The sequence below is a fragment of the Ambystoma mexicanum genome, chromosome 6p (genome assembly GCF_040938575.1).
Source record: "Ambystoma mexicanum isolate Mex_15411 chromosome 6p, UKY_AmexF1_1, whole genome shotgun sequence".
In the NCBI taxonomy this organism is placed as follows: domain Eukaryota; kingdom Metazoa; phylum Chordata; class Amphibia; order Caudata; family Ambystomatidae; genus Ambystoma; species Ambystoma mexicanum.
Genome location: NC_090935.1, coordinates 658,095,881 through 658,122,625, shown reverse-complemented (window position 1 = coordinate 658,122,625; position 26,745 = coordinate 658,095,881). Strand labels below are relative to the sequence as shown.

At 47.8% G+C, this 26,745-nt stretch overlaps 1 protein-coding gene across 3 annotated transcripts in view; it reads left to right on the top strand.

Annotated features, from left to right (window-relative positions):
- Positions 1-26,745, top strand: part of LOC138511696 (general transcription factor IIH subunit 2) — a 1,250,606-nt gene that overhangs the window by 993,999 nt on the left and 229,862 nt on the right. For all 3 annotated transcript variants that reach the window (XM_069627529.1, XM_069627530.1, XM_069627531.1), the window contains exon 14: positions 15,250-15,352. In XM_069627529.1, coding sequence (XP_069483630.1) covers positions 15,250-15,352 — 103 coding nt within the window. The remainder of the gene's footprint in view (positions 1-15,249; positions 15,353-26,745) is intronic.

The window sequence follows — 26,745 nt, the reverse complement described above, 5'->3', positions numbered from 1 at the left end:
CACACATAGCCTTGCACAACAGAACACTACGACTACCGGCCGCAAACACCCCAGGCCCAGCCAACGGACCCACCGGGCTGAGGCCGCCAACAGCACATCACTGCTCTCTTGCATTTTCCCTGCTTCCTTCCACTAACTCAACCCCCCTCTCCCTTTTCAGAGCCGCCAGAGCGCCAAGGGACCACTACGGTGGTGATAGTGCGCGGTACAAATGTCCTTTAACATTAACATAAAGCACAGCACTGTTCACGGTTGCATTTACATGGGGCAGGTAGTGCCTGTTCTGCTCTACAAATGTTTGCAAATGTCCCCTGCCCCTCCTCCCACTCATTGGAAAAGACTCTTTTGACATGTTATCTCCACATGAAGGGGAGACACTTTGTAGCATTATTGAGAGATATTAGAGATGCAGAGGCCGAGGCACTGGAGCCTCATAGCTTGAGATAGCCTGGATTCAAGTGTTGGATGATGTTCTGGGCAATAGATAATTAAAAGATTTAAACTTCAGTCCTTCACCTATGCTGGGACCAGGGAAGGTTGAACGAGACAAAGGAGCACAGTACAGGTCACAGGAATCGGAGGCTGGGAAAAGTTGGGAGGTTTGGTGCCCTAATTTGGGACATTTCCTGTACCTAGTATTGTCATATAATGTACTCCCTTTTCCTGAAACGTTTGGTGGCCTGAGCCAGACTGTGCCCAGATGCACCTTGTGCCACAGCCTGAGAATATCACCTAGTGAAACACACATTGGCGGCATAGTCCTGGGGACACTAGTTTCTTTACCATGCAAAATCCCAAGCTATTATGATCTGTCTGGATGCAACTGCAAGATTTGGAAATGTGGTCACTGATGCAACCAGATTTGGACTGCATGTAGTGTCCAACCAAGCCTGTGAGCTGTGCCTACTCGAGCATATTTGCTGAACTTGGGCCCCATTTTGAGAGAGGGTCCTATTTCAAATTATGCTGTCCTGTTCTGAAAGGGGCGGTCTTATACTGGAACTCATTGTCTTGGGAGGATAGCTTAGGGGCAACGCACTTGTTACGCTTACCTGGACCCCACAGGGGTGTCGATCGGACCCGGACAGCTGCGGTCGCCGTCAACGTGATGCGTAGTGCAGAGATGACTGTCTGGACTGGCCCGCCTAGTCTTGTCTGCTGGACCCGAAGAAGTATTTTCCTGCAAGTGGAGACAGGGATTAGCCACCTGTGGGTTTTAGTGATGGCCTCCCAACTGTTCTCACTCTCCCCCACTAATCACCTCCGATATCCCCTTAGTAACCTCACCTTATGTTTGTAAAAGATGAGCTCTCCATCCTCCGTGTCTTGCAGGGGCACGTAGATACCAGTTACTTCACTGGTTTGAAGGCGTTGGGAGAGTTCCGATAAGCATGGACTCTGAAGTCCCAGGCGGGATTGGTAAGTAAATGTGCCTCATGTTCACTCTTGTCCCCTTCCTTCCTTAAGTTGCAACTGAGTTCGTGAGAAGAAGGTCTCGTAGCTGCTGCTGGCGTTCAGGTAAGAGTCTGTGTTACCCAACGCTGTCCGGTAACTATTGCATGCGTTAACGTGTTGTTTTTCTCCCTCTTTACAGATGCGGCATATGAAGATATGGAGAATAATACCGCCGGTGGTAAATCAGGTAAGTCTATGGTGGTAAGAGGTATTTGTTGATTGCCTAGGCTCACCTTGTTATTCTTGTGCCCCTAGGTGCCGGAGTACGGCAAAGAAATGGAGACAGTGCCGGATCGAAAGATGCTGTGAGAACTGGTGAGTATGGCGCCGTGCTGGAGCTGGCGAAGCGACGCATGCAGGACTGATGTACTTTCCAGGTCAGGAGATGAAATGGATCCGGAATCAGGTGAGGAATTTGAAATAAGTTCGTTTTCTAACCTTGTCCTTTTCTTCCTCTTTATTCTAGGAGCTCTGGATTCGAGGCGGGCGTGGCAGAAGACTGGATGCTGGCTGCAGGCACACGGGTGTGGCAGAAGACTGGATGCTGGTTGCAGGCACGATGAGAGTCACGCTGCTGGATGCAGAATAACACGAAGCATGTGCTGCTGTTCGGGCGTGGTTTAAATAGCCTCCAAAGTAGTCCCAGGAAAGAAGTTCCCCAGGACCACACCCGAGTAAAAAAATAGTCCCTGTAGTAAAATAGTCCCATCCAGGCCTCACGTTGGCTTGGATTTATTTGCAGCATGGTCTGCATGAGGTAAGTAATGTATGAGCCTGGCGCCTATGGCGCCAGGACTGATTTTTATTATGAGCCTGGTGCCTACGGCGCCAGGACTGAACCCAGACGGCCCCTAGCTGGGGCTGCTGGGGTTTTTGTAAATGTCTGGATGCCTGCTCCCGGGGCTGATGGGCTTGATCCGGATGGCCGGGGGTAGGCATCATGACAGCACTCGCCTGTCATGAACCTTGCCCCTGGCCCTCACTGGCAAGTCAGCCTTCCAGTTAGGGCCAGGTCAAAGACCTTAAAACCTCATCCAACACTCTCTTGGAGTCAGTCCTGGCGCCTTTGGCGCCAGGCTCATAACCATCATGAAGACCAACAATAGAATGGGACTATTTACTGGAGGCACACACATTACAAGGAACTGAGCTATGCGATCTAGTCTTTTGGGGGTGGCAGGCCTGGGACAACTTTACCTGGACTACTTTGGGTGTGGCATACCCAAACAGCAGAACATGCTTTGCGTTATTCTGCTGTGGGCAGCGTAACGCTCACCGTGTCCAGTTCTTTGATGCCAGTTTACCTGAAACCAAGGACCTGCAGAGAGAGAAAGAACACTACAAAACGTACCTGGAACAGTATCCTGTCTTCAATCCATCGCTGCCTTCAGTTCCACTCACCTGAAGGTACGAACTCCATCATCCAGCACCGCATGCATCCTGGAATACCATAACCTGCAAAGAGGAGAAAGGAAGACCGCATTAGTAAGCTTTTAATCAAGTTTTCTCCCGAATGAAGAAAGCCACACAATTCTTACCTGGGTAGTCATCTCCTGGTCAGTATCATTGCTGGAACATTACGGTGCCCGGCGAGGAACATCGCAACCTGCAAGGAGAGAAAAGACACAGATTAGCAATATAAAAGGCGAAACAGCGCTGCGCATCGCGCATTACTCACCGGACAGCATCGCGCAAACCGCGCTTTCGCCTACCGGTCCATGCTCATCTTCAAACTGCATGACCACACCAAAATACCTTTTCATACCTGAAAGGAAAGAAGTAAGACATTATTATTATTCGAACTAAACGGAACATAAGAACTGCATATAAAGACTGTAAAGCAGCAAACCTACGGAGTCGCAGCAGGCCTGGATTCCCACAGGGGGGCTTGCACCAGTGAAGTAACTTGGTCGCTGCTCGCCCCCACATCTATGTGCCCCTGCCACGAGGAGCAGGACGGAGAATCCACCTTTTACAATATTAAGGTGAAGAGAAGGCCCAAGGGGGAGGAAGGAGTTGAGGCCAAGGGAGGTGGGAAAATATAAAGACAATCTGGTATTGAATCCAGCTCTCCTATATTGCAGACCCATCTTTAACCAGAGGCATTACCAAGGGACCGGGAGAGGGTTCGAGAGTGCAAATCATCTAACCAGGGCTTGGTGGCGTCCCTGTGGATACCAGGTGACCGTAACACGCCTTAGAAGCAACAGGACGCAGAGCAATACAGGTTAAATCCCCGGGTCCATGCTTGGAAACCACTGGGTATTAGGCACGTAATAAATAACCAATTACAATTACACATTTTTCCACCACCCTGAAATACTTCTACATTCTGAAATAACTTGCCCTGCTCTGAAGCGTCATCCCATTTCTAAAAGTGTTCTCATTCTGAAATGGTGGTGGCCCCTTTACAAAAACGCATTGCCCTGACACTATTTCTTTCAAGCTAGACAACTTTCTCTGGTACGCACACCAATTGTTAAGGTATGTTTAAAGTATTATAAAATAAAAGAAGAACCTCGTGTCTGGAAGAGAAATTGCAGCTCTGGCACAAGAAGCTGCTACTGTTTTAGACGGGAATAATAGTGTCCTTACATGTCAGCCACTCCCATCCACTGTACACCATAAATACTGAGCGATGTCAGTCAGTAGTTAAGTAATTAATATATCATTCACATTTTGGTGAGCTTTATTCACACTGTCAATGACAGATATTAATTTATATGTGAGTTTTCAATACCTAACCAATCATAAAATAGTAAAGAGATCTACCCGTTTCAGGATCAACCGTTAGTCAGAAGCAAATTTCTTTGAACATAAGTGGCAGTCTACAAACTTCATGCGTTAACGTAAGTAAAGAATATAACAATTGTCTTTTACTAATAATTCTTTATCAATTTCTGTAAGAAATATATTAGTCGTATACTCATGTTCCATTTACATTCACCTAGCTAACTGCACGATGGAGAAGATTTCTGGGCAATTTTCTTTCAAATTCTGAATGTTCAAGTAATGTGACTGTCCACCTAACAAGGAGGAAATAATGGACACAGGATTGTATATAAGTTTCCCATTAAGAATATATGAAGAATGAATCCTCCAACTCTAGCGTACACATATTTTATTGTGACATGCCAGGAATGCAATTTTCAAGAAATAAAGTTTTGTGTCCAGCATATACCAGGACTCTGAAAACTGAGTATACTAAGAGTGGTCAGAAACTTGGGACTTGTTTTATGATAGACATTAATTGCTGGATGGTAGCCAGCACTAACACCAAATGTTACATTGGCATTGTGGCTGACACCATGAAAGTATTGGCACGAGTGTTATGGCTGATGCAATGAGCGAATTGCTGGTGTTTGTTCCAGTGCCAAGGCTGCTGCAAATGTCATTGCATGAGGACTAAGACCCAACATACATGGTCATTTGGCTGGGGCTACAATTAGCAGTGCTAGTGCAATGACCCAATGTCTGCTCTCATAGTGCTGGCACGAGAACAGGAATTGTGTGGGTATTAAGGCAAGCACAAGATGTGTGCTGCTGTGCGCACTTGTGTTAACACCCTGGCATGTGCAATCATTGTGCTGGTCCTCCCATGTGCGCAAACCCTTTCAGACAGTAGTCTCGATACTCAGCCATACTGCACTTTTCATTTTACTGGCACTATAACCAGCTCAAATATTTTTTCTGCTCCAGCAATAAGACCAATGGGGATGTTGCCCTAGTGATACGGCACAGAGGCCCCGCCCAACCTTTCTTTTGGGGATAGACTAGAGCGAGCTGGGCCTGGCAGTCCAGCTCACCGCAGGCAATCTGCAAGCCACTAATGCACTACCTGGAGAGCAGAGTCTTTACTTCAGTACTTGCTAATGGCAGCAGCCTCGCTGCCCATTAAGGTCCTTGCCAACCGTGGGGATCATTACCCATGCCTTCTTTCCACTACTGCAACAGAAAGTAAAACCAGTTTCTTAGTGGGAAGTAGAAATTGAAAATCATATGCCAAGTGGGTATACATAATATAAACTAGTGAAATGAAGGAGAGGAAAGAATGAACCGCACTCTCCGCGGTCAGTTGAAAGACCAGAATCCATAAAAAATATAGCACAGCTCACAACAAAAATAAAGGTCTTGAAATATTTAATGTTACCAAAAAGAAAAAGGCAAAAATACAAATTACGGCTGAAGAGCAGCGGCTGAAACAGAGGCAGGACGCCGGTGAGCAGGACCCGCACACAACGCGTTTCACACTCAACTGAGTGCTTGTTCGCGTGAAGAAAAGGAGGACTAGGGCACCTTTGAAGTGCAGTCCTTTTGCTATTTCACTGGAACTTCATGGGTGCCTAAACAAATGGAAAGAGCGGCGGCCATGATGGAATGGAATAGCACAGATAAGCAGTATTATGGGCAAGTGTCATGGCGGAATAACCATGAAGTGTAATCTGTAGCACGCCTTACATGTAAGGCAGATATATGGTTCCAAGGTGCCACCCAATATAGATAACAATATTAATACACAATTGTAATTAGTGATGTACTAGCACAGTCAAATAAATATATTGACCCACAATAAATAAAACCATTATAAGAAATAAAATGGAAATAAACACACCGTCTAGCTGCCACATTAGAAGACATATGACAAAAATCTGGAGCATCGTAAAACATAAGTATGGATTACTAATGCTGATGAAATAAGCATAATAAGATATTAAAAACAATTCTAGCAGCCAATTGGTAGTGCATATAAACTAGCAATGATATTCTGAGTGCCTATAGTGCCAACCGGCCATGTTGTACCATTTAGGAATAATAGAAACTGAAAATGATCAGACCAGTGTGCATAAGATAATTTGATAAGGGACGTATTGTCAGCAGAAAAGTAAGTGCTAAGTGGGTTTATTGAAAACCAGCATTCCTGCCAACTAGGCATAATGTAAACTGGCACATGAAGTACTACTAGTTGAAAAAGCATGCATAACATATGCACTTTTATTTACCCATTAACATATTTTGCACCATATTGTGGCATTGCAACTTTTAATTTAATTAGTATTTTAGTACTTTGTGGAAAGTTTTTATAAACTGTAACAGAATAGAAAAAAAAAATCCATTCTAATCAAGGATATCTGAAGGTGGAAGACAAAATTAAGTTCGAGGGGATTGTGCCCTCCTACATATTCCACATCTCTGACAGGTAATGACCACAGCTGTGCTGCTTTGGAAAATTTTTCGCGTAGGGCGTCCAGCGTCGATGACGTCGATACATTGTTCCTTGAGGGCCTCCGTTGAGGGTTGATGTCACCGGATGCTATGTATAGGAGGCACAGCGCCCGTAGCCTCAGTTCCGTTTTTTCTGCAAACGTGTTTGCTTCGGAATCTCGGTGCGCTCAATTCTTATTCTTCGATACGACGTCTTCGTCTTCTTCTGCGACTCCGAAGTCGGGCTTTAAGGAGCGTCAGGACTGCGGGTTGAAAATGTTCAGTAGGGTGTCTAAGCCCCATAAGTCGATATCCGCTGGTCTTTCGACGGACGACTTGAGAGGTGATTCTCTGCGTCGCCGGAAGTTCAGGGGGTCTTGGTCCCGGAGTGGTTCCCGCAATTCCTCTGCCTCTTCGAGGCACTCTAGGAAGCACCGTCATCGGTCTTCTTCACTATCTTCGTCGGAGGACTCCGCAAGACGGTTGACTTGTCCTACCAAGTCTTCGTCGCCGGCAGAATGGGACGCATTCCGGCAGCAGATGATGGCGATTTTCGAATCGCAAGGCACTGTTCCATCCGCCTTCGAAAGAGGCCAGAAGGGAACAAGCTCGGTCCACTGCTCGCACACCTTTGGGCTCGGGTGGTCGACGCGATCATCAGGAGCCGTCGAAAGTCCCGATCGGACAAGGAAGATCGCTGTAGCTATGCCAAGTCCATGTCCCAGTCCTCGACTCCATCGAGACCGGTGGACCCTGTGAAGCCTTCGAGGAAGGTGTGGACGGCATCAGCGCTGTGTCCGTCGAGGGACAATCTCGGGGCTCTGCCCTCGAAGAGGTTGTCGACACCTTCAGCGCCTCGGTCGACGCCGATTCCTTTGCCTTTTGTGGAGGAATTGCCGGGGGTGCCCCAGAGGGGTGTGGAACCTCCGAGGAAGGCCTTCAGTAAGTCGGTGAGGCCTATTTTTGAGCCCTTTTCTGGTCCTCTTTCCAGGGATTTGTTCCAACCCTTGGATTATATTTCTGAGGTGGAAGAAGGGTCTGATGAGATGGTTGTGCCTCCTGATGTCCCTGATGACTTGTTGTCAGGGCACAGTCAGATGGAAGAACTCTGTCAGTCCTTACATGATGCCAGTGGTCTTGACACCTCTCTGGAGGTGGAGTTTGGCAGGCCTGAGCCTGGGTCACATGCCGAATCCTCATATAGGCGTCTTATGTCAAGGGTGACTGAGTACTTGGGGTGGTCTGCTCCACCTGTTAATTTTGATCAGGATGATCTCACGGACATCCTAGACCAAGGTCCACCCACTGACCCGGTGTTGCCAAATCACATGGCTTTGCAGAGACGGGTGACTGCGGCTTGGACTGTTCCAGAGAGTCTCCCGGCAGTGAGTAAGTCGCTTCCGAAAAAATACCGCCCAGCCAGTAGTGACCCCTGCTACTTGTCAGTGCATCCTACTCCGGAGAGTATGGTGGTGCAGACGGCTACGGCCCCCGCAAAGCAGGCGGAGTACCCTACCATCCCTCCTGATAGGGACGACAAGCGCTGTGATGGTTGGACGAAGAAGGTATTTTCATCTGGGGGTATGGCTTTCAAGGCAGCCAACTCCGTATGTGCCTTGGTGAGATTCACTCACACTTTGTGGAACTGTGCATCGTTGGCGGCTGAGCATATTCCCAAAAGGGAAGAACAGGATGGTTTTCTAGCCCTTGTGCAAGATGGCAAGGATGCCATGTGTGAATCCGTTCAGTCGGGTCTGGACACGGCACACTGTGTCAGCCGGTCCATGGCTGCGAGCACCGTGTTACGTAGGTTTGCGTGGTTGCGGAAGTCGGGGGTTTGCGCCTGATGTGCAATCCCGCCTTCTCAACATGTCCTTTGATGGTGTCCATCTGTTTGGCAGCAAGGCTGGCGAGAGCCTTGAGAGGTTGCAGACCTCTAAAGATGCAGCAAAGTCTTTGAGCGCTGCAGTTTGTCAACCTCTGCTTTTTTGTCCTAGGGGACAACAATGGAGGGGAGGTTCCTTTTGGTACTATCGGGAGAAAAAGGAAAAACCCAGGACAGTGTGCCCAATAAAATGCAAAACGTATTTATTAACAGAATGGCCCATAGTTGACACGTGTTTCGGCCCTGTATTGGCTTTTTTCAAAACAGGGCTTGGTGCATTCCTTGTATGGTCATAAGATTAACAAAAATTGTATATTATGTATATTACGACATAATAATTAAGGTTGTATAGGTATCCAATACCATGGAAAGCATTTAACAAATATAATTCAGCAAGTAAAAAAGAAATCAAAATCAACATTGCAATTATTGCATATTCATGTATCAAATCAAAACAAAGTTAGTTTGTGCGTCAGACAGAGAAATAGGGATTGGCAATGGGAAGGATACAAAGGGGTACGTGAAGAACAAGTAAATGGTGTACAATGCAAACCGAGGGCCGGGAGAAGAAAAGGGGGAGAAATTAAACAAACGAAAACACAAGACAAGAGAAATATCTTGTTACTAACCATATTTCCAATTCAATATTGTCAGTAGAAACCATGTCGCATGCTGTAAAGCTTACCCTCTTCGGGAGTTAAACTAATCATCTCAAAATGTTCTTGGGATTGTTCCCATAAACCTCAAAACTGTTATTATAATGATTAAAAAGAAGCAACTATTAATCATAACTAACGCCTGCCTATATCATGTTAAGTTGTTTAGTACATGGGTCTTGTTCCAAAATATAATAAAGACACGTTATAGTTCTCGCGTTATCACAAAACATTAATTAATTAGACCCATGATTAATCCTGTTAATTCGTAGACAATTGAGATCTAATGTACATGGCCCGCTATATCAGGAATTTCAGTGCAGTGCTGCATTTCAGTGCAGCACGTTAAATGTATTAGCATTCGATCGAGTGTTAGCAAGATCACAAATTCCACGGTGTCTAACCCCATATGACAGGGTACCGTCATAAAGAAGCAAGCATAATGCTGAAAATCGGAAAAGTAGAACGTAGCTAACTTACTTCGTTATTCGCGTTGGCTTGATCTGTAAGTATAACGCGGGTGGGCACCATCTTGGGACTATTTGTTTACTGGTTCCCAAGGTGACACGTGAATCGGTCCGCCGCTACGTGCCATTGCTAGGCAACAGGCACGAGTGTTCCTACAATGTAGGATTAGCTGAGAGAAGTGAGTAATCACATTTCTAAATTGGTAAACTGACATTGTTAAGTGACTGATGGGCTTGAACTTTAAAGAACAGAAACGTTTTTTTAGTATAAGTGCCATAACTGGTAGAAAGCAAAATCGCGTGATTCTCTGCTAATGCAAATGAGCCTCGTTCAGATCGTTAACATGGTAACCACCTAAAGAAATGAAATATGAAAAGAAAAATTGCGACGTATTTAACCTGCCATATTTTTGACTGCTATTAAAAATCTTACTTATCAAATTAAACATTGAAACTCACATAAGCACTCGGAATATATTATAGGAATGATGCCATTTCTGTGTCTAAGTTTAGACCCAACATGGTTGTGTTAATGTGACAGATAAGTCTAGCCTCTGCTTGACGTAGTGCTAGGACCCTGTGCCCACCTCTTTTGCTCATTTGGACCTGCTGCAGACCCACAAATTTGATTGCAGCTTTGTCATCACATTGATGATTTTTCTGCCAATGCACCAATAGAGGCAGAGTCGGGTCCTGACTTCCAATTTTACTTAGATGCTCACGGATCCTAATCCTTGGTTCTCTTTTGGTACTACCAATATAAAACTTGTTACAGATGCAAATAATCACACATATTACAAACTTTGATCTACAATTTAACATCTGCTTAATCCTGAATCGTTTGCCATTAGGACCCTTAAGTTCTTTAGTCTTGTCCCCTGCATAGGGACACATTGTACAAAAACCACATTTGCGAAAACATGGCTCATTCTCAGTGAGCCAGGTAAATGGTTTCTCCTTGTGTACATCTGGTAACAGTGACGGGCAAATGATTGTTTTCAGCGTATTGGCCTTCTTAAAGATGATTGTAGCTCTATCATCTATACATTTCTTTAAATGTTCATCCAAGTGTAGTAAATGCCAATGTTTCTGTAAGGTCTTCCTTATCAAATGATGATCTTTATTGAACTGTGTTATAAACATTAGCTTCATCTGCTTTGTCTTTGATGTGTCCTTAGCAATTAGCTTATCGGTTTGCTGAAGATGCCTAGTTTTCTCAAATGCTTTTTGTAGACATTTATTAGGATATCCTCTTTTCTTAAATCGATTCCTCAATAGTTGCCATTCTTGTTGGAACTTATAATCATCTTGACCGTTTCTCCTTGCTCGGATGTATTCTCCAAGGGGAATATTATGGATTGTTGAGCGTTGGTGACAACTCTGCGCATGCAGTATTGAATTAACTTCTGTCGGTTTGCGAAACGTCCAGGTTTCTAGATGGTCATTCTGTACATGTATGGTGAGATCCAAAAAATAAATTTGATTGCAATTCTGTTCACCAGTAAATTCTGTTTCAAAAGGATTCAGGTTCAGTCTGTTGGTGAATTCACAAAATGAAGCTTCTGATCGTTCCCAGATCACAAAGATAACGTCTATATATCTGGTCCAAAGCTTGACTTTTTCATTGAATGCTGGATCCTGGTATACTGTATATTCTTCCAACATCCCATGAAGATGTTCGCTAGTGCAGGGGCATATTTGGTCCCCATTGCAACCCCTTTCAGTTGCTGGTACAGACAATCATTGAATGTAAACAGATTTGAATCCAATGTTATTTGTATCATTTCCTTTAACATGTCTATTTGTAAGTAGTAGGAAGCAGAGTCATTCCTAAAAGTATAATCAATCGAGGCCAATGCCCATTTATGCTGAATTCAAATCCTTTTGGTACTACTCTACTTTTGGTAGATTGAGAGGAGCTGCCAGTCAAAGGGACCAATGTTGGAGTACCAGAGGTGGAAAGCAGGGTACTCGAGGTGCCCAAGCCGCTTGGGTAGTTGCCTCCTTGCCCTCGGGCACTGCCGCAGCCGCTTCTGCTCAGTCATGAGGCCATGTCCCATGGTTCGCCGGTTGGGGGAAGACTGGTGCAGCATCTTGTAGAATGGCGTGCCATTACTTCACATGTGTGGGTTCTGGAGATCATAGCCCACGGCTACAGTCTTCCTTTCCGGCAGAGGCCTCACGACAATCCACCGGGGAAGCTCTCTTTGAAGCGTCCGGATCCGCTCTTTGCGCAGGAAATCCTGTCCCTGCTGGAGAAAGGTGCCATAGAACTGGTGCCTGTAGCGGAGAAGAACAAGGGGTGGTATTCCCCATATTTTTTGATCCTGAGAAAAAGACAGAGGAGATTTGAGACCCATCGTGGACTTGCATGGTTTGAACAAGCTCCTCAGGAAGGACAAGTTCAAGATGGTTACTCTTTCTCAAGTCATCCAGGCTCTTCAGCTTCAGGATTGGTTGGCGTCTCTCGACCTCAAGGATACTTGAGGTCGAGAGACAGTTTCGGGTCCTGCCGTTCGGATTGACCTCCACCCTGAGGGTCTTCACCAAGCTGGTGGTGGCAGTGTATCTCAGGAAAGGGGGGGATTCACGTCTACCCCTACCTGGATGATTGGTTGATCAGGGCGTGCTCTCCCGAGCAAGCCCTGGATTATCTGTCCGTCACCTGCCACTCCCTTCACAAGCTGGCCTTCTCCCTCAACTTAAAGAAGTCTCATTTGATGCCTACCTAGCGGCTCCAGTATATCGGAGCAGTGCTCGACACATCTCTGGGGCAGTGTTCACCTCCCCAGGTGAGAGCTCATCACATTCACAAGTTTCAACATGCCCATAGTCTCCCGGCATTCAAGTTCTTGAGGTTGCTCGGCCTCATGGCATTCTGCATTCTACTGGTGCCAGAGGCCAGGCTGCGGATGAGATCTCTGCAGTGGGCTCTCAAGATGCAGTGGTCGCAGGATGTCGGATCCCGTTCAGGTGCCGCCCTCGGTCCCCCAGGATCTTCTGTGGTGGGGCGTCGAAGGCAATCTGATGAAGGGAGCACTATTTTGGCTACCCTGGCCGGAGGTGACGATCGTGACGGATGCATCCCTCACGGGATGGGGAGCTCATGCCAACAAGTTGACAGCCAGCGGTCGTTGCTCTCCGTCTGAGTCCATGCTCCACATCAATCTGTTAGAGCTGAGGGCCGTCAGGCTAGCCCTGGAGGCTTTTCTGCCATCTGTGCGGGGGAAGAATGTCCTGATTACGACAGACAATACAGTGGCCATTCACTACCTCAACAAAAAAAGGGGGGCAGGGTCACTCCCACTGTGTAGGGAGGCGATGCAGCTCTAGTTCTGGGCCATCCAGCAGGAAATGTCGATCTCGGCAGTTCATCTGGCCAGAGACGAAAATGCAGCGGAGGACGCTCTGAACAGCAGAGCACGGTGTCTCACGAGTGGGTGCTGGCTCAGGAAGTTCTTTTGGAGATCTTCGCCCTTTGGGGAACCCCACAAGTGGATCTCTTCCCCACCAGTGTCAACCGGAAGTGCGAGAGATTCTGCTCGCAGGAATTTCCCCCAAGAGGAGCCTTAGGGGACGCGTTTGTAGTGGAGTGGCCCTTCCCACTGCTGTACGTGTTTCCTCCAGTCCCTGTCATTCCGCAAGTGTTGCGGAGGTTCGGTTCCCGAATGATCCTCATTGCTCCGGCATGGGCCAGGAGAGCGTGGTACCCGGACCTTCTCGACATGTCCATCTGCCCTCCACGCCGTCTTCCCTATCGAGACGATCAGCTCTCACGGGAGGGGGGTCTGGTCAAGTCTCTCAGCCTTCATGCCTGGTATTTGAAAGGTTGATGTATGAGGATTGGGACCTCCCTGAAGACCTGATGGAGGTGTTGCTTTCGGCTAGAAGGCCCGCAACAAAATCCCTGTAACGTTGCCGTTGGAGAAAGTTCTGTGACTAGTGCAGGTTACAGAATGTGGATCCTTTCCAATGTTCCATTCCATTGCTTCTGTCTTTTTTGCTTTCATTAGCCCACAAGGGCCTGTAGGTGGGTACCATTAAGGGCTAATTAATGTGTTTCCACCATCGCCTTTCCAGGTGCCGGGATGGGATTTGAATTTGAGTTTGGCTTTAAAGTTCCTAATGGGAGCTCCGTTTGAGCCTTTACATTCTTGTCCGTTGCGACTGTTGTCCTTTAAGACTGTATTTTTAGTTGCGGTTACTTCCTCATGCACAGTGAGTGAGTAAGTTGCAGGCACTTTCCGTTAAGCCACCCTTTACTGTGTTACATAAGGACAGGGTTGTCCTTAGGGTGCAGCCTTCTTTTCTTCCGAAGGTTGTGTCGGAATTTCATTTGAGCCAGAAGGTAATACCTCCGGCGTTTTATCCTCCTCCACATCCTGGTAAGGAAGAGGAGAGGCTCCATAGGTTGGATCCTAGGAGAGCTTTGCGTTTCTATCTCTCAATGATGTCACGGGTCAGAGTGGACGATCAGCTCTTCGTTGGGTATGCTGGAAGACGGTTGGGTCAGGCTGTTTCCAAACAGACCTTGTCCATGATGGATCATTTTGACGATCTCAAAATGTTACCGTTTGGCGGGAAAGGACCCTCCAGGAGGCTTACGGGCTCACTCTACTAGGGCTGTGGCTGCCTCCACTGCTCTGCAGAGGGGTGTTCCTATTCGCAATATTTGTGAAGCAGCCACATGGGCCTCTGTCCATACTTTTGTGAGACAGTATTCCCTGGACTCCATCCATGGGCAGGATTTGGCCTTTGGTAAGACAGTCCTCTATTCAGCAATTTGATTGGGCATTCTAAATTCTTTTCCCACCTCCATATGTTGGTACTGCTTTGGGAGTCTGTCAGAGATGTGGAATACGTCGGAGGACACAATCCCCCTCGAAAACAAGTTACCCTATCTGGTAACGTTCTTTCGATGGGATGTTCCTCCGACGTATTCCACATCAAACCCTCCCAGCCTGCCCCTCTACAGAATTTCTTGCGGTTGCAGCTTACGGTTCCGCAAGGCTTGCTGCAGTCATACTGGCAGGAGATTGGTGCCACACGTTCTAGGGAAAAAACTACAACTGTAGCTACGGGCGCCGTGCGTCCTATATATAACATCCGGTGACGTCGCCCCTCGACAGAGGCCCTCGAAGAAGAACGTATCGACGTCATCGACGCTGGATGCCCTACGCTGAAAAGTTTTCGAAGCAGCACCTCTGTGGTCATTACCTGTCAGAGATGTGGAATACGTCGGAGGCACATCCCATCGAAAGAACTTTACCAGATAGGGTAAGTAACTTGTTCTTTTGAAGTATTAACATATTGTCACAAGTTGTAAAAATTGTTGTAAACTTGTGCTTGAAATCTGCAGCTCTTGATTTCTTCCCATCATGTCCCTTCACCCTTTGATTGTGGGTTTGTAATGTGCACATAGCGAACTGTATTTCCTGTAGGCCCAGTGATCATAGTATAACATGCTTGTATGGTAAAGTGATTGGACCACCCTCCAACTACTCCCTATCAGCTATTTGTATTGGAGCTGTTTATATGGTGATTAACAAATAGTGAAAAGGTTTCCTCCTTTTAAACTTTATAGGTCTTACCTTGGTTTCTGCGCCCCACTTGGCACGGTCCTACCACCATCTCTTTCCTCTGGATCCCTTTCAAGAAGTTCCTCTGGAAGAATATCAAGGAGAACGGTATGCAATACCCGAATTTTTGTGGTGCATGTCTGCCTACTTGAAAACATTGATATTTGATTTTAAGGTCTGGTTCATAAATGTGGTTTAGAAGACCTGTAGCTCCGTTTTAGGTCTATTGCATACCAATGCTCCTTGGGTTTAGCTGGCTGTCAGATGCTTAGCAAGACATTTCCACTAACTCACCCTGCCCTTGATCAGACCACCATATCGTGGCCTTCTCCTTCCCTCCTACCAAACAGTCCCCATCCTCCCTCGCTCCTCTTCCACCCACCTTTTCTCTGAGCTCACATAAGATGACCAAATAACGCATCCTGCCCCTTCTCCCACCACTCCAACCTGAGTTCCTTCATTCCAATGACCCCAGCGTCCTAGTTGATCTGTACCAGAGAACAATGACAAACAGTCAACAGGGTAGCTCCCCTAGTCTGCCGCAAAGCTGGGAGACACATTAATTCTTGGTTTACCCCTAACATCCAGGAGCTATGCACTAAAACATCTAGCGGAAAGTACCTGGAGAAAATCACCCTCTGACACAAAACACAGTTCCAGACTGTCTCCAAACAATAAAAATAGGCAATCCTAGCTGCAAAATCAGCAGCCTACAATACTATAATTTCCAAGGCTAGTTCTAACACCTAGAAATATTTAAAATACTTAGGCAGGGTTCAAAATTGGGATTCGATGAGCAGGAGCGAATACCAGCTCCTGGGTGTCAGGTATCACTCAGTAGCCAGGAGCTAACACTGGGGAACCAGGAGCAAGTACCCAGCGCACTGAAAATCTAACTTCCACATAAGATTCACCCTTTTACTCTTTGCCTATTATGTACGATCCATTATATTTAAATGGGTCCTGCATGTGCCCTAATTTGCCTTTCTTCACCTTCGCAAACACTCAGTGTCACGTATGCATGTTTAAAAGGCACTAGTCCGAGGAGCCAAAAGTATCTCCTGGTAACTGTTGGTTGTAAGATAACCAGGCTCTCCTATGGTAGAAGTAGGAGCTAAATAGCTCTTAGCTATTTTGGACCCTGTTGGAGAATTGGAAACATCGGCCTCCCATCAGCATCACGAAAGATCAATCTTGGTACTCCAATATTCAAAACGCCATGCTGGGTAAACTTAAGCTCCCTGCAACACAAAATTGCCCAAATACAAGCATCAATCAAATTCGCCTACGATCACCCCCTACCACGCACCTCCCCTAGCTGCAACATCCCAATGTTCCACTTTAGAAGTGTCACTGAACTAGAAACCACCAATATCCTCAAATGCCTCGAGCCTTCCAGATGCAAGGGGATATATGCCCAGCCTCTACTAGCAAAGACTGCACAGAAGCCCTTGCCCCTTTTATCACAAGGCTCATAAACGCCTCGTTTGATTCTTGCCTCGTCCCACTCAGCCTAAAAGAAGGATGGGGCCTACGCTTGCTAAAAAAAGCCCACTCTAGATCCCATTGATCCTACGAACTGCTGCCCCATAAGAGGCCCTTTCCTCCTAAAGATTCTGGACAAGGCTGCCTACAACCAAATACAGCACTTCCTGGAATCTAATCACCTCATAGTTGCGCAATATTCTAACCTCCGGCAAGGCCATAGGACTGAGTCAGCCCTGCTAGACTTAAAAAACCAGTTGGATGATCTCAGAGTCTATGGCAGGCCCGCCCTGCTCCTCCTGCTGGACCTCTCAGCGGCTGTTGACCTGGTCAATCATCAAACACTTTTCCACCATCTCAAGGCGTCTGCTAACCTCTCCAGCATTGGATCTTTCATGGATTCACATGCTGTTAATATTTCCCGTCGTCAGGCTGGGAAACCTTGTTAACCTTAACCTAGCGTTTTCCTAAGGAAAACTTTTTCACTTTGGTGTCCTATCGACGTCCTTTTTGGGTGCTTTATGCTACACCAATAGGACGTCCGGTATAAATAGCCCCGCTCCCTGCGGCTTCCCTTCAGATTTCAACTGTCTCCAAACAGTTGGGATGACCTTGTGTCTACTCTTCGATTTCTACACGTGCTTTTCGTACATCGGCCATAATGTCATCTGTGGCCCAGAAAAAATGGCTGTTTTGCCTAGTGCAACCTGCGGCCTAACGAAGGTCTTCAAAGGGGACAGCCATGCATATTGCCTGTATTGTCTATACCCCAATCATTTGACGGACGCCTGTGAGATCTGTCGTGGATTTTTTCAGAAAAAACAGAAATACTGCAACCGCTGGCTGATTTGTTGGCTCAACGAGGGCACTTACCCGGGTTCGGAGGTTTCGTCCCGGGGAAGCAAGTCTTCAGCTCCGGCGGCGAAGGTGTCTACGCAGCGGAGGGCAGTGTCCGCGGAACCCCCCGCTATCATGCAACGCTCGGAGGTGCCAGCGTCATAGGTGGGGGAAAGGTGGTTCATCTGAATCCATGTCGCATAGGTACAAAGGGGCGAGTAGCTCTTCGCGAGACCGGACAAGTCCAAGGGGTCGAGTGATGGGCCCGAGAAGTCGGCGCAGAAGTCCGCGTTGGTGGAGAGAGAGAAGGCGAGGGTCCTTCTCGAAGCACTAGTTGTCTAAGCACAGGCATAGGTCCTCTTCCAAACACCGTTCCGACACTTCAACCACACGACCCACATCGCCGGAGAAGGCCAGGCCTGTCGAGGCCTTAACACCGATGACGAGGTTGTCAACAGAGCTTCCGTCGTCGACGATTGCGGTACAATCCTCACTCCCTTTGCCAATGGGGGTGTCATCGGCTCCGTCTACGGCCGTGACTGTCAGTGGGCCACAATTGCTGTTGACAGCGCAGCTGGAGACGGATGGTGGTTTGTTGCCGATGGGAGATCCGTGGCAGTTGGGGTCGGGTTCGGCCGTTGCTGCCAGTGGACATTCTTCAACAGGATCTGGCTCAATATTCAGTGTCCTCGGGTCTGGAGGCGGAGCATGAACCAGGTTTCCATCCATCTGCGCTGGGTCTGCGGGAGGCAGGTCCGTCTACGTCGAGTGGGGTTGGGGATGAGGCACCTCTGTACCCCTTTGTGAACCCTCACTCTCTGCTGTCCATGCAGGTGTTAAGTACGCTCCAGTCACAATTGGGACAATTGGATGTGCGACATCCAGCGGCTCTGAGCCCGGTGGCTCCAGTGGTGCGTAGTGTGCCCGTTGAGGTCCCCCCGCCCGAGTCTCCCCAGGAATTCGCTTCCAGTGCGGCTGCCATTGCCGGTGGGGTTGGGCCTTGCAGGAAGTCATCCAGAGGAAGGGGAGCTGGTTGATTCAGATACGGAGAGCGGGCCTCGTGACACGCTGTCGACGGTGTCCTCATTGCCTAGGAGAGACGATGCCTGGGATACAGACCCGGAGGTGGAACCGCCAGTAGCCCAGCTCAGCCTTCTACGCCGGATGATATTGGGGCATTTCACGCTCGATGGCAAAGGCATGCCAGGAATTTGGCCTTGCTCTGGAGGAAGCGCGAAAAGACTGTTTTCTCTTCGATCACGTGGGGAAGCGACGGAAGGCAGTCTTCTCAGTCCCCATTTTGGACCATGTGTGGCAGGCGGGCCTGCGCACGATGCGCCATCATTTTTCAGAACCAGCCGGGAAGGTGCATCTGGAGAAGAAGTTTAAGGCACCTGAATCGAACCCCCCCTCAACCACCCCAAGTGCCTCATGTCTCAGCCAACGCCACAGTCGGTGGTTTCGACAGCAGTTAGTCGGAAGGCGAGAAACCAGCACAAGTGCGTTACGCCCCTGGACAGTGAGGCCAGAAAACAAGATGCTTTAGGGAAGAAAGTCCTTGCGTTGGGCGCTATGACAGTGTAGCCGGCGAATTCCTTGGCCATTATGGCCAGGTATGACAGGGAGATGTGGCACCCGTTGGCCCGCTCTTGGAACATCTCCCGGAACAGCACAAAAATGCTGTTGGTTCGAGGGGTGGGGAGGCCTCTAACCACAGCATTAACATTGCAGTGGACTTGGCGGAGTCGGGCTTCAAGCAAATAAAGGTGGTGTTCTCCGGAGGCAGGCATGGCTGCGCTGCACAGACTTTCGTCCAGAGGTCCAGCATAAAGTTGTGGATATGCCCTGTGAGGGAGAGCAGCTCTTTGGCGATAACATTCATGAGGCGCTAAAGGGAATGAAGGAAGTCACTGAGGCGGCGAAGTCCCTAGGGGCTCTGCAAACGTGCCATTCTTTTTTCCACCCTTTCGGGCATTTCGAGGGGCCTCTGGTAATGCCAGATTTGCTGCTTCCCGCGACTGAGGTTACAGTCGCCCCAGTTACTCTTCCCAAGGCGAAGAAGAATCTGCAACGCCTGAAGTTCAAGATGCTTACGCTGCAGGATGTGATCTGGGCGGTGCAGCCGGGAGAGTTCCTGACGTTAGATTTGGAGAACGCTTACTTCCTGATGAGGCCAAACCATTGCAAGTTCCTGCGCTTCCTGGTCGGGAACGATCATTACCAGTTCTGTGTCCTCCCGTTTGAGCTGAAGTCTGCTCCCGGGACGTTTTCAAAATGTCTAGCTCCAGTTGCTGCCTTCCTCCGCCGGGGGGAGCATCATGTGTACCGTATCTGGACGACTGGTTGGTACGGGGGCTGTCGCCGGAAAGGCGTTGGAGTCTCTCCAGGTGTCCATGAACCTGTTACAACGGCTGGGGTTCGCAGTCAACTTCGCAAAATTCTTTCTGACGCCATCCAGGGAGTTGGTCTTTCTCTGTGCTCCGTTTCTCACACTGGACAATCTGGTGAAGCCGTTGGACGAGAGAGTGGTGAAGTTGCAGTCCAGAGCGGCCGAATGGGGCCTGCTGGGTTCCATGGCATCCTGCATCCCGCTTATCCCGAATTGTCGCTTGTTCATGTGGCCGGTGCAAGAATTTCTCGCAGACAGGTGGTCGCAGGGTCGAGGGTTATGGTCGGACAAGGCGGTCATCTCCCTCGGACTGGTGGAAGCTCTGAGATGGTGGGCATGCACAGGCAATTTTGTGCGGGGCATGCCCCTGCTGCAGCCGAATTTTCAGTTCACGATAGTGGCTGGCGCCTCCCAGGTGGGTTTGGGGGGGGCGCACCTGGACCAGTGGCAGGTCCAGTACCTGTGGTCTCTGGAGGAGGCATTATTGCATACTGGAATACTGGAATTGAGAGCAGTGCACTGGGCCCTGAAATCCTTTCTACCTCGCATCCAAGGTACAGTGGTTCGAATGTTAAAGGACAATACCACCACAATGTTCTATTTGAGGATGCAGGGTGGCACGCATTCTCAGCTCCTGTCCAGAGAGACTCGGGAGGTGCGGCATTGGGCCATTGCTCGGGGAATTCACATTACAGCTTACCATCTGCCGGGGATCCAGAATGTGCAGGCAGATGCGCTCAGCAGAGACGGGGAACAGTTGCACAAGTGGATGCTGAAGAAGGAGCAGGTGACGAAGATCTTCAGGAAGTGGGGGTTTCCCCCCTCTCGACTTGTTTGCCATGCCAATGAACAAGCAGTGCCCATTGTTTGCCAGCAGAGATGTTCATCCAGAGTCAAAAGGAGATGCGTTCCTGTGGAACGGCCTCTTCAGGTTTGCGTTCCCTCTGTTTCCGCTGGTTCGGCAAACAATCTAATGGGTGCACAAATACCTGTGCAAAGTGATCCTAGTCGTCCCATTGTGGCCCAGACAGACATGGTTCTCAGATCTCCTTCATCTAGCAGTGCAAGAGCCGCTTCGTCTGGGGGCAGAACAGGATCTGCTGTCGAAGGGCGAGTGTGGCATCATGATCCAGCATCTCTCAGCCTGGCTGCATGGCTCCTGACCACTCGGAGTTCAGTCATCTAGCTATCTCGCAGGAGTGCCGCCGGATCCTAGAGGCAGCAAGGGCGCCTTTCACTAATATCTCTTAGAGTAGAAAATGGGCCAGATTCTGTGCGTGGTGCGAACAGCAGCCGGGCGTGCGGCCATTGGAGGTTTCACCGGCCCAGGTTCTTCCATACCTGCTGCATCTGGCACAGGGAGGCCTGGCGTTGTCTTCAGTCAAGGTGCATTTAGCGGCCATTTCCAGATTCACCAGACTACGCCATGCTACTCCTCTGTTTAGTGACAGATTGGTTAAGCATTTTCTGAAAGGACTTTTTCTGACATTTCCCCCGGAGAAAAGGTTTGCTCCGGTATGGATTCTCAATGTGGTTCTCGCTGCTCTCATGAAACGCTGTTTGAGCCCATGTTGACGGCATCCTTGAAGTTTCTCTCGTGGAAAGTCGCATTTCTAGTGGCAATCAAATCTGCCAGAAGGATTTCGGAGCTTCAGGCGCTGATCATTGACCCGCCGTATCTGCGATTCATGAGAGACGAGGTTCTCCTGTCTACTAATCTGCACTTCATACCAAAAGTGCCTTCAGTGTTTCACAAACATGCTACAATTGCCTTTCCCTCGTTCTTCACTAAGGCAACCACGCTGGCGGAAAGAGCCCTGCATTCCCTGGACGTCAAGAGGGCGCTGAAGTTTTATCTGGCCCGGACTCAGGACTTCAGGCAGTAGAAACAGCTGTTTGTGGCATTTGGTCCCTCCAGCAACGGACAATCAATTTCCAAGCAAGGGCTTTCCCGTTGGGTCTCGTCCACAATTTCATTTTGTCATGGAAAGGCTGGCAAGCCCTTGCGGGGCAATCCTAAGGCCCAGTCTACAAGGTCCACGGCGGCGGTGCTCTGGGCTGGAATCCCGCTCACTGACATTTGCCAGGCTGCTTCTTGGGCGGTGCCCCACACCTTCACCAGACACTACTGTCTGGGTCTGCAACATGTGGAAGATGTGATGGTGGGACGGGCGGTCCTTCAACGCCTGTTTCAATAAGGTTTGTGTTTCTGTCACTTGCTGGGTCTGTTATCATGCATGTTGTTGGATGTTATTTGTTACGTTTGTGGTTATAGCCTGCGGGCGTGGGGTTGGTTTGCCTGTCATGCACCTCCAGTGGTTGGTCATACTGCTATGTAATCTATTCACAGCATGTGAATCCATGAAAGATATAATGCTGGAGAAGGGAGTAGTTTCTTACCTGTAACTCCATTTCTCAAGCGTTGGCATCTTTCATGGATTCACATGCGCCCGCCGGCCTCCCCCTGCAGGCAAACCTTGATTTGGGTTAACTCTACTTTGGGGGTTCAAATCTGAAGGGAAGCCGCAGGGGCGGGCTATTTATACCGGACATCCTATTGGTGTAGCCTAAAGCACACACAAAGGACGTCGATAGAACACTAAGGTGTCGAAGTTTTCCATAGGAGAACGCTAGGTTAAAGTTACTGAGGTTTCACAGCCTGACGGGAAATATTCACAGCATGTGAATTCATGTAAGATACCAACACTGGAGAAATGGAGTTAGAGGTAAGAAACTACTCCCTTCTCTAAGGAAGCTACCCCCTGGGTCGCTTCTTTCCTTGATGGTAGAACCATTAGAGTGCTCACAGAAGTGCTCACAGAAGTAGCTAGTGCCCCGGCAACCCCGTAGGCTGTGATGTCCCACAAGGATCTTGTGTTTCCCCACCCTGTACAATGTGTTTACCAAGCCCCTTATCTTACACACACTATGCCGATGATACACAGATTCTCATCCCACTATCAGGCAACTATGAGAATGATGCCAATTCCCTCAATAAAACCTGTCTGACAATCCTGGCATCGGTGGCTACCAATCTCTGTTTAAATGACAACAAAACTGAGCTCCTGCTCGTAGGATCCGCAGCCATGTTAAAAAAGCTCAAAGCCCAATACACTTCCATCAACATAGACGGCCTACTCATTCCAGTCTCTTCTATTTATGTATTTATTTTAATTCTTGTTATGCGCCACATGCCCATAGGCCTCAGGGCGCACATGTAACGGAGACAGACCGATAAGCCAACACAAAAATTCAGAAATACAGAGAGCAAAGGGAAGTCTGGGTCTTAAACAGTTTTTTGACAAAACAGGTGTGTTTTTACTGCTTTCTTAAAGCTTGTCACGGAGTTGATGGTTGTTATTGAAAGTGGAAGTGCATTCCATTCTCTAGGTGGAAAGCTGCTGCCACCAAATTTGGTCAGCTTGAATCAGGGCTGTTCAAATTTATGATTGTCACTAGAGCAGAAAAGTCAGACAGGATGATCGATCAGCAATTGTTTCACCAGATAAGGAGGGGCTGTAGATGACCAGCATTTATACGCAAGCGATAGGATCTTATGTGAGATCCTATTTGTAACAGGTAGCCTGTGTAACACATTTCTGGAATCAGATATATGATCCTGTCTACGTAGGCCAAAGACTGTGCTATTCTGGGCAAGCTGCAGGGACTGTATGTTAGACTTAGTTGTCCCTGAGAGAAGGCTATTCCAGTAATCGAACCTTGAGTTCACCAAGGCAGAGTCAAGAATGGATCTGTTTTCAAGGAAGATGGAAGGCCTAATTTAGTTCAGGAGTTTTACCATGTATCCACAGGATGCCAGAGTGTGGGAAACGTGGGTCTTCATGTTTGGCTCTGCGTCCAGATATATGCCTAGTGTTTCGACAGTGTCAGACACCAGAATCTGATTGTTAGCAATATTAAAGCTTTTGTAAGGATCAAGTTTGTTCAGTTGTATGTAGCCACAATTAGGAGCTACGTCTTATTGTCATTTAGAGCAAGTGAATTATAGATCATCCACGACTGAATCGCTATGTACACCACATTAAGGGCTTCAGAGTCTTTTACGTAGTTTTCAGATAGTTCAAAGACCACCTGGGTGTCATTAGGATAGTTGGTATACCGGAGACCCAGATGGTCGAGCAGGTCAAGAAGTGGTCTTATTAGAGCTCGGGGTGAGATGCAAGACCCTGGTGGAACTCCGGCGTTAACATTGGGACAGGATTGTGCATCCTCCACTGCCACTCTTGACACCCAAGGACCAAGAAAGGATGCTATCCAATCCGATACCTTTTGAGAACAGCCCACCAGGCCCTTCATCCTGTCGACAAGGATGGAATGGTCGACCAGGTCAAAGGCCGCAGAGAGATCCAGAAGCATCAATAAAGCAGAGTGGCCTTTTTCAATGATGCTAGCCAGAGTCGTTTTTAAATCCAAGAGTGCTGTATCCTTCCCGTGTCGTGCCTGAAATCCGGTCTGGTACATGCCCAGAATGTTTTTTTCCAAAAACGCCTGAAATTGGATAAAGGCCACTTTGTCCAATATTTTCAATAAGAGAGGAACATTTGTAATGTGCCAATCGTTTTAGCTAAAGAGGGATCGAGGGAACTCGATTTCAGGAGGCTGGTTATCCAGACCTCTTTGAGGAAGGAAGGCACCACACCCTCACAGAAGGAAAGATTGACCATCCTCGTGAGCCAGGGAATCAGAAAAGACATAGTAGATTCCTTAATAATGCTGGCCAGACAAATATCGCCCCTGCAAGATGTAGGTTTTAGATTGTCCACTATCCTGAAAATCTCTGCCTCGGAGCATTGTTTAAGAATAAACTCAGATTTCGGTGAGCCAATAAAGGAGATGTCTGATGCCACACCATTTTGAAAAGATTGGCGTTGTTTTGTCTGGATAGGGTCTTGATGGCCTAGAATCTTGTTGGAAAATTCCTCTTCGATCATTTGACACCAGGTGGAGTCTTGCTTGATGTTATGAGTGACAGTACTTTTACCCTCCACTTCTTTTAAGACTTTAAACAATTCACCCGATCTTGATTTAGCGTTATATTCTCTTGTGTTGTAGTATTTACATTTTTCCTCAATAATCACTTTCTTGTAGTTGTTCACAGCAATTTTATATTTGGAGAGGGTTTCAGAAGTGGATTTTTTTCGCCATTCTCACATGTTCTCTTTAGTAGCCTTGATTCTACAATGATGTCATTAAACCAATTGTTTTTTAAAGTCTCAGATTTAATAATTTTGTTTTTTTCTGGAGCTAGCACTGCAGTTACTTCAGCTATAGCCGCTGACAGATGAAAACCTTGGGCGTCCCCCTGGATGCCATCCTTTCACTAATAAGGCCTGTGAACTCCATTGCCTCATTGGCAGCCTACACACACAAGCTGTTTAATGCTGCCAGGCAATAACCACCAGAGGGTTCCAGGGTATCTTTCACTGAGGAATTCCCAATGCCAGCCACCAATGCATTTTCCCTGCTGTTGTCAACGTGGAAGGAACACCCATCCACATAAACTGTAGGTATCCCCGACACGTGTCATCTTCATAGACCTTGTGTGGGGCAGTGAAGTACGCCTCCATGTTGTTGTTGGTCATTAGACATTCGTCCTCGAGACCGTTTTCGTGAACACAATCATGCAAGTCCACGATCCCTTGCTCTAGGCGACTTCTTGTTTTGGCCATATCTGACCTCTACAGGAATGCCTTGCATGCACAGAATACAGGAAGTAATTCTGGAATAACTAACGTTCCCCACCCAGATTCTGTCACTTTGGAGATATTGCAATGGTTGGTGAGGAGTCTCGACAATGATGTGCTCCCCTGGATGAATGGCGGTAATTCTTCAATGCCCGGAGTGCCTTCTCTGTCATTGAATTTTTCCTCTACAAGGACAAAGTCTTGCTCGCCTACGAGATCTACAAGATGACGTTGTTGACCAGGTCATGCTTTTTGATACAACACCGCTGTTAGGCAAGTATTTGAGAACACCATCTCCAAGAAGAATTCCTTGTTCTTTATGGGGTAAGACAAACAAGAAGCCTGGGAAAGGCTTATTTTCAGTTGTTTAACTCCGTCGGCTTGTTCTGGACCCGGATCTGCGTGATTTGATTGTGGCAGAATTGTTTGTGGCGGAATTGACCTTAGTTAATGTCACTGCGAAACAAATTTTGCTGTGGCCAAACTTCACAAATCTATGCCCTGCCCGCCCCCTAATACATCCCCACACTTAACCTTTTACACGTCCACTTCCTTCTAACACAGCGGTGTCAGTTCCGTCCCCCTTACGTGGGTCGGATCCAACGCTGCAGGGTCTCTTTTCTCTTCTTCCATTTTTTTCCCAGTCCCCCATCTACAATCCTCAGGAAGTGATGGGACAACCCCACTAACACCCAAGGCCATCAGTACCGAACATGGGGAGCGGAAACAACCCCCGCTCCCCATGTTCAGTAGTGATTACCCAATTTGATCGATTTTAATCGATCGAATGGTACTGGCCAAATTTGACCAAATGTACCATTCCATCAATTAACATTGATCAAATTGGGTAATACCCTGGAACCCACTCCCACTTGACTCCTTCCTTTAATGGGTCAAGGGACCTCTGCATAGTCTTCAATGAACTTCTCACTATAATTAGTGAGTCCAAGAAGGCTTCTTAATTCTCGCAGAGTGGTAGGGTCTTTTAATTTCAATAAAGCTTCCACCTTCTTCGCCTGGGGATTAAGACCCTCAGGGGTGATCTGGTGCCCTAAGAGGTTTACTCGGGTCTTTCACCACTGTGC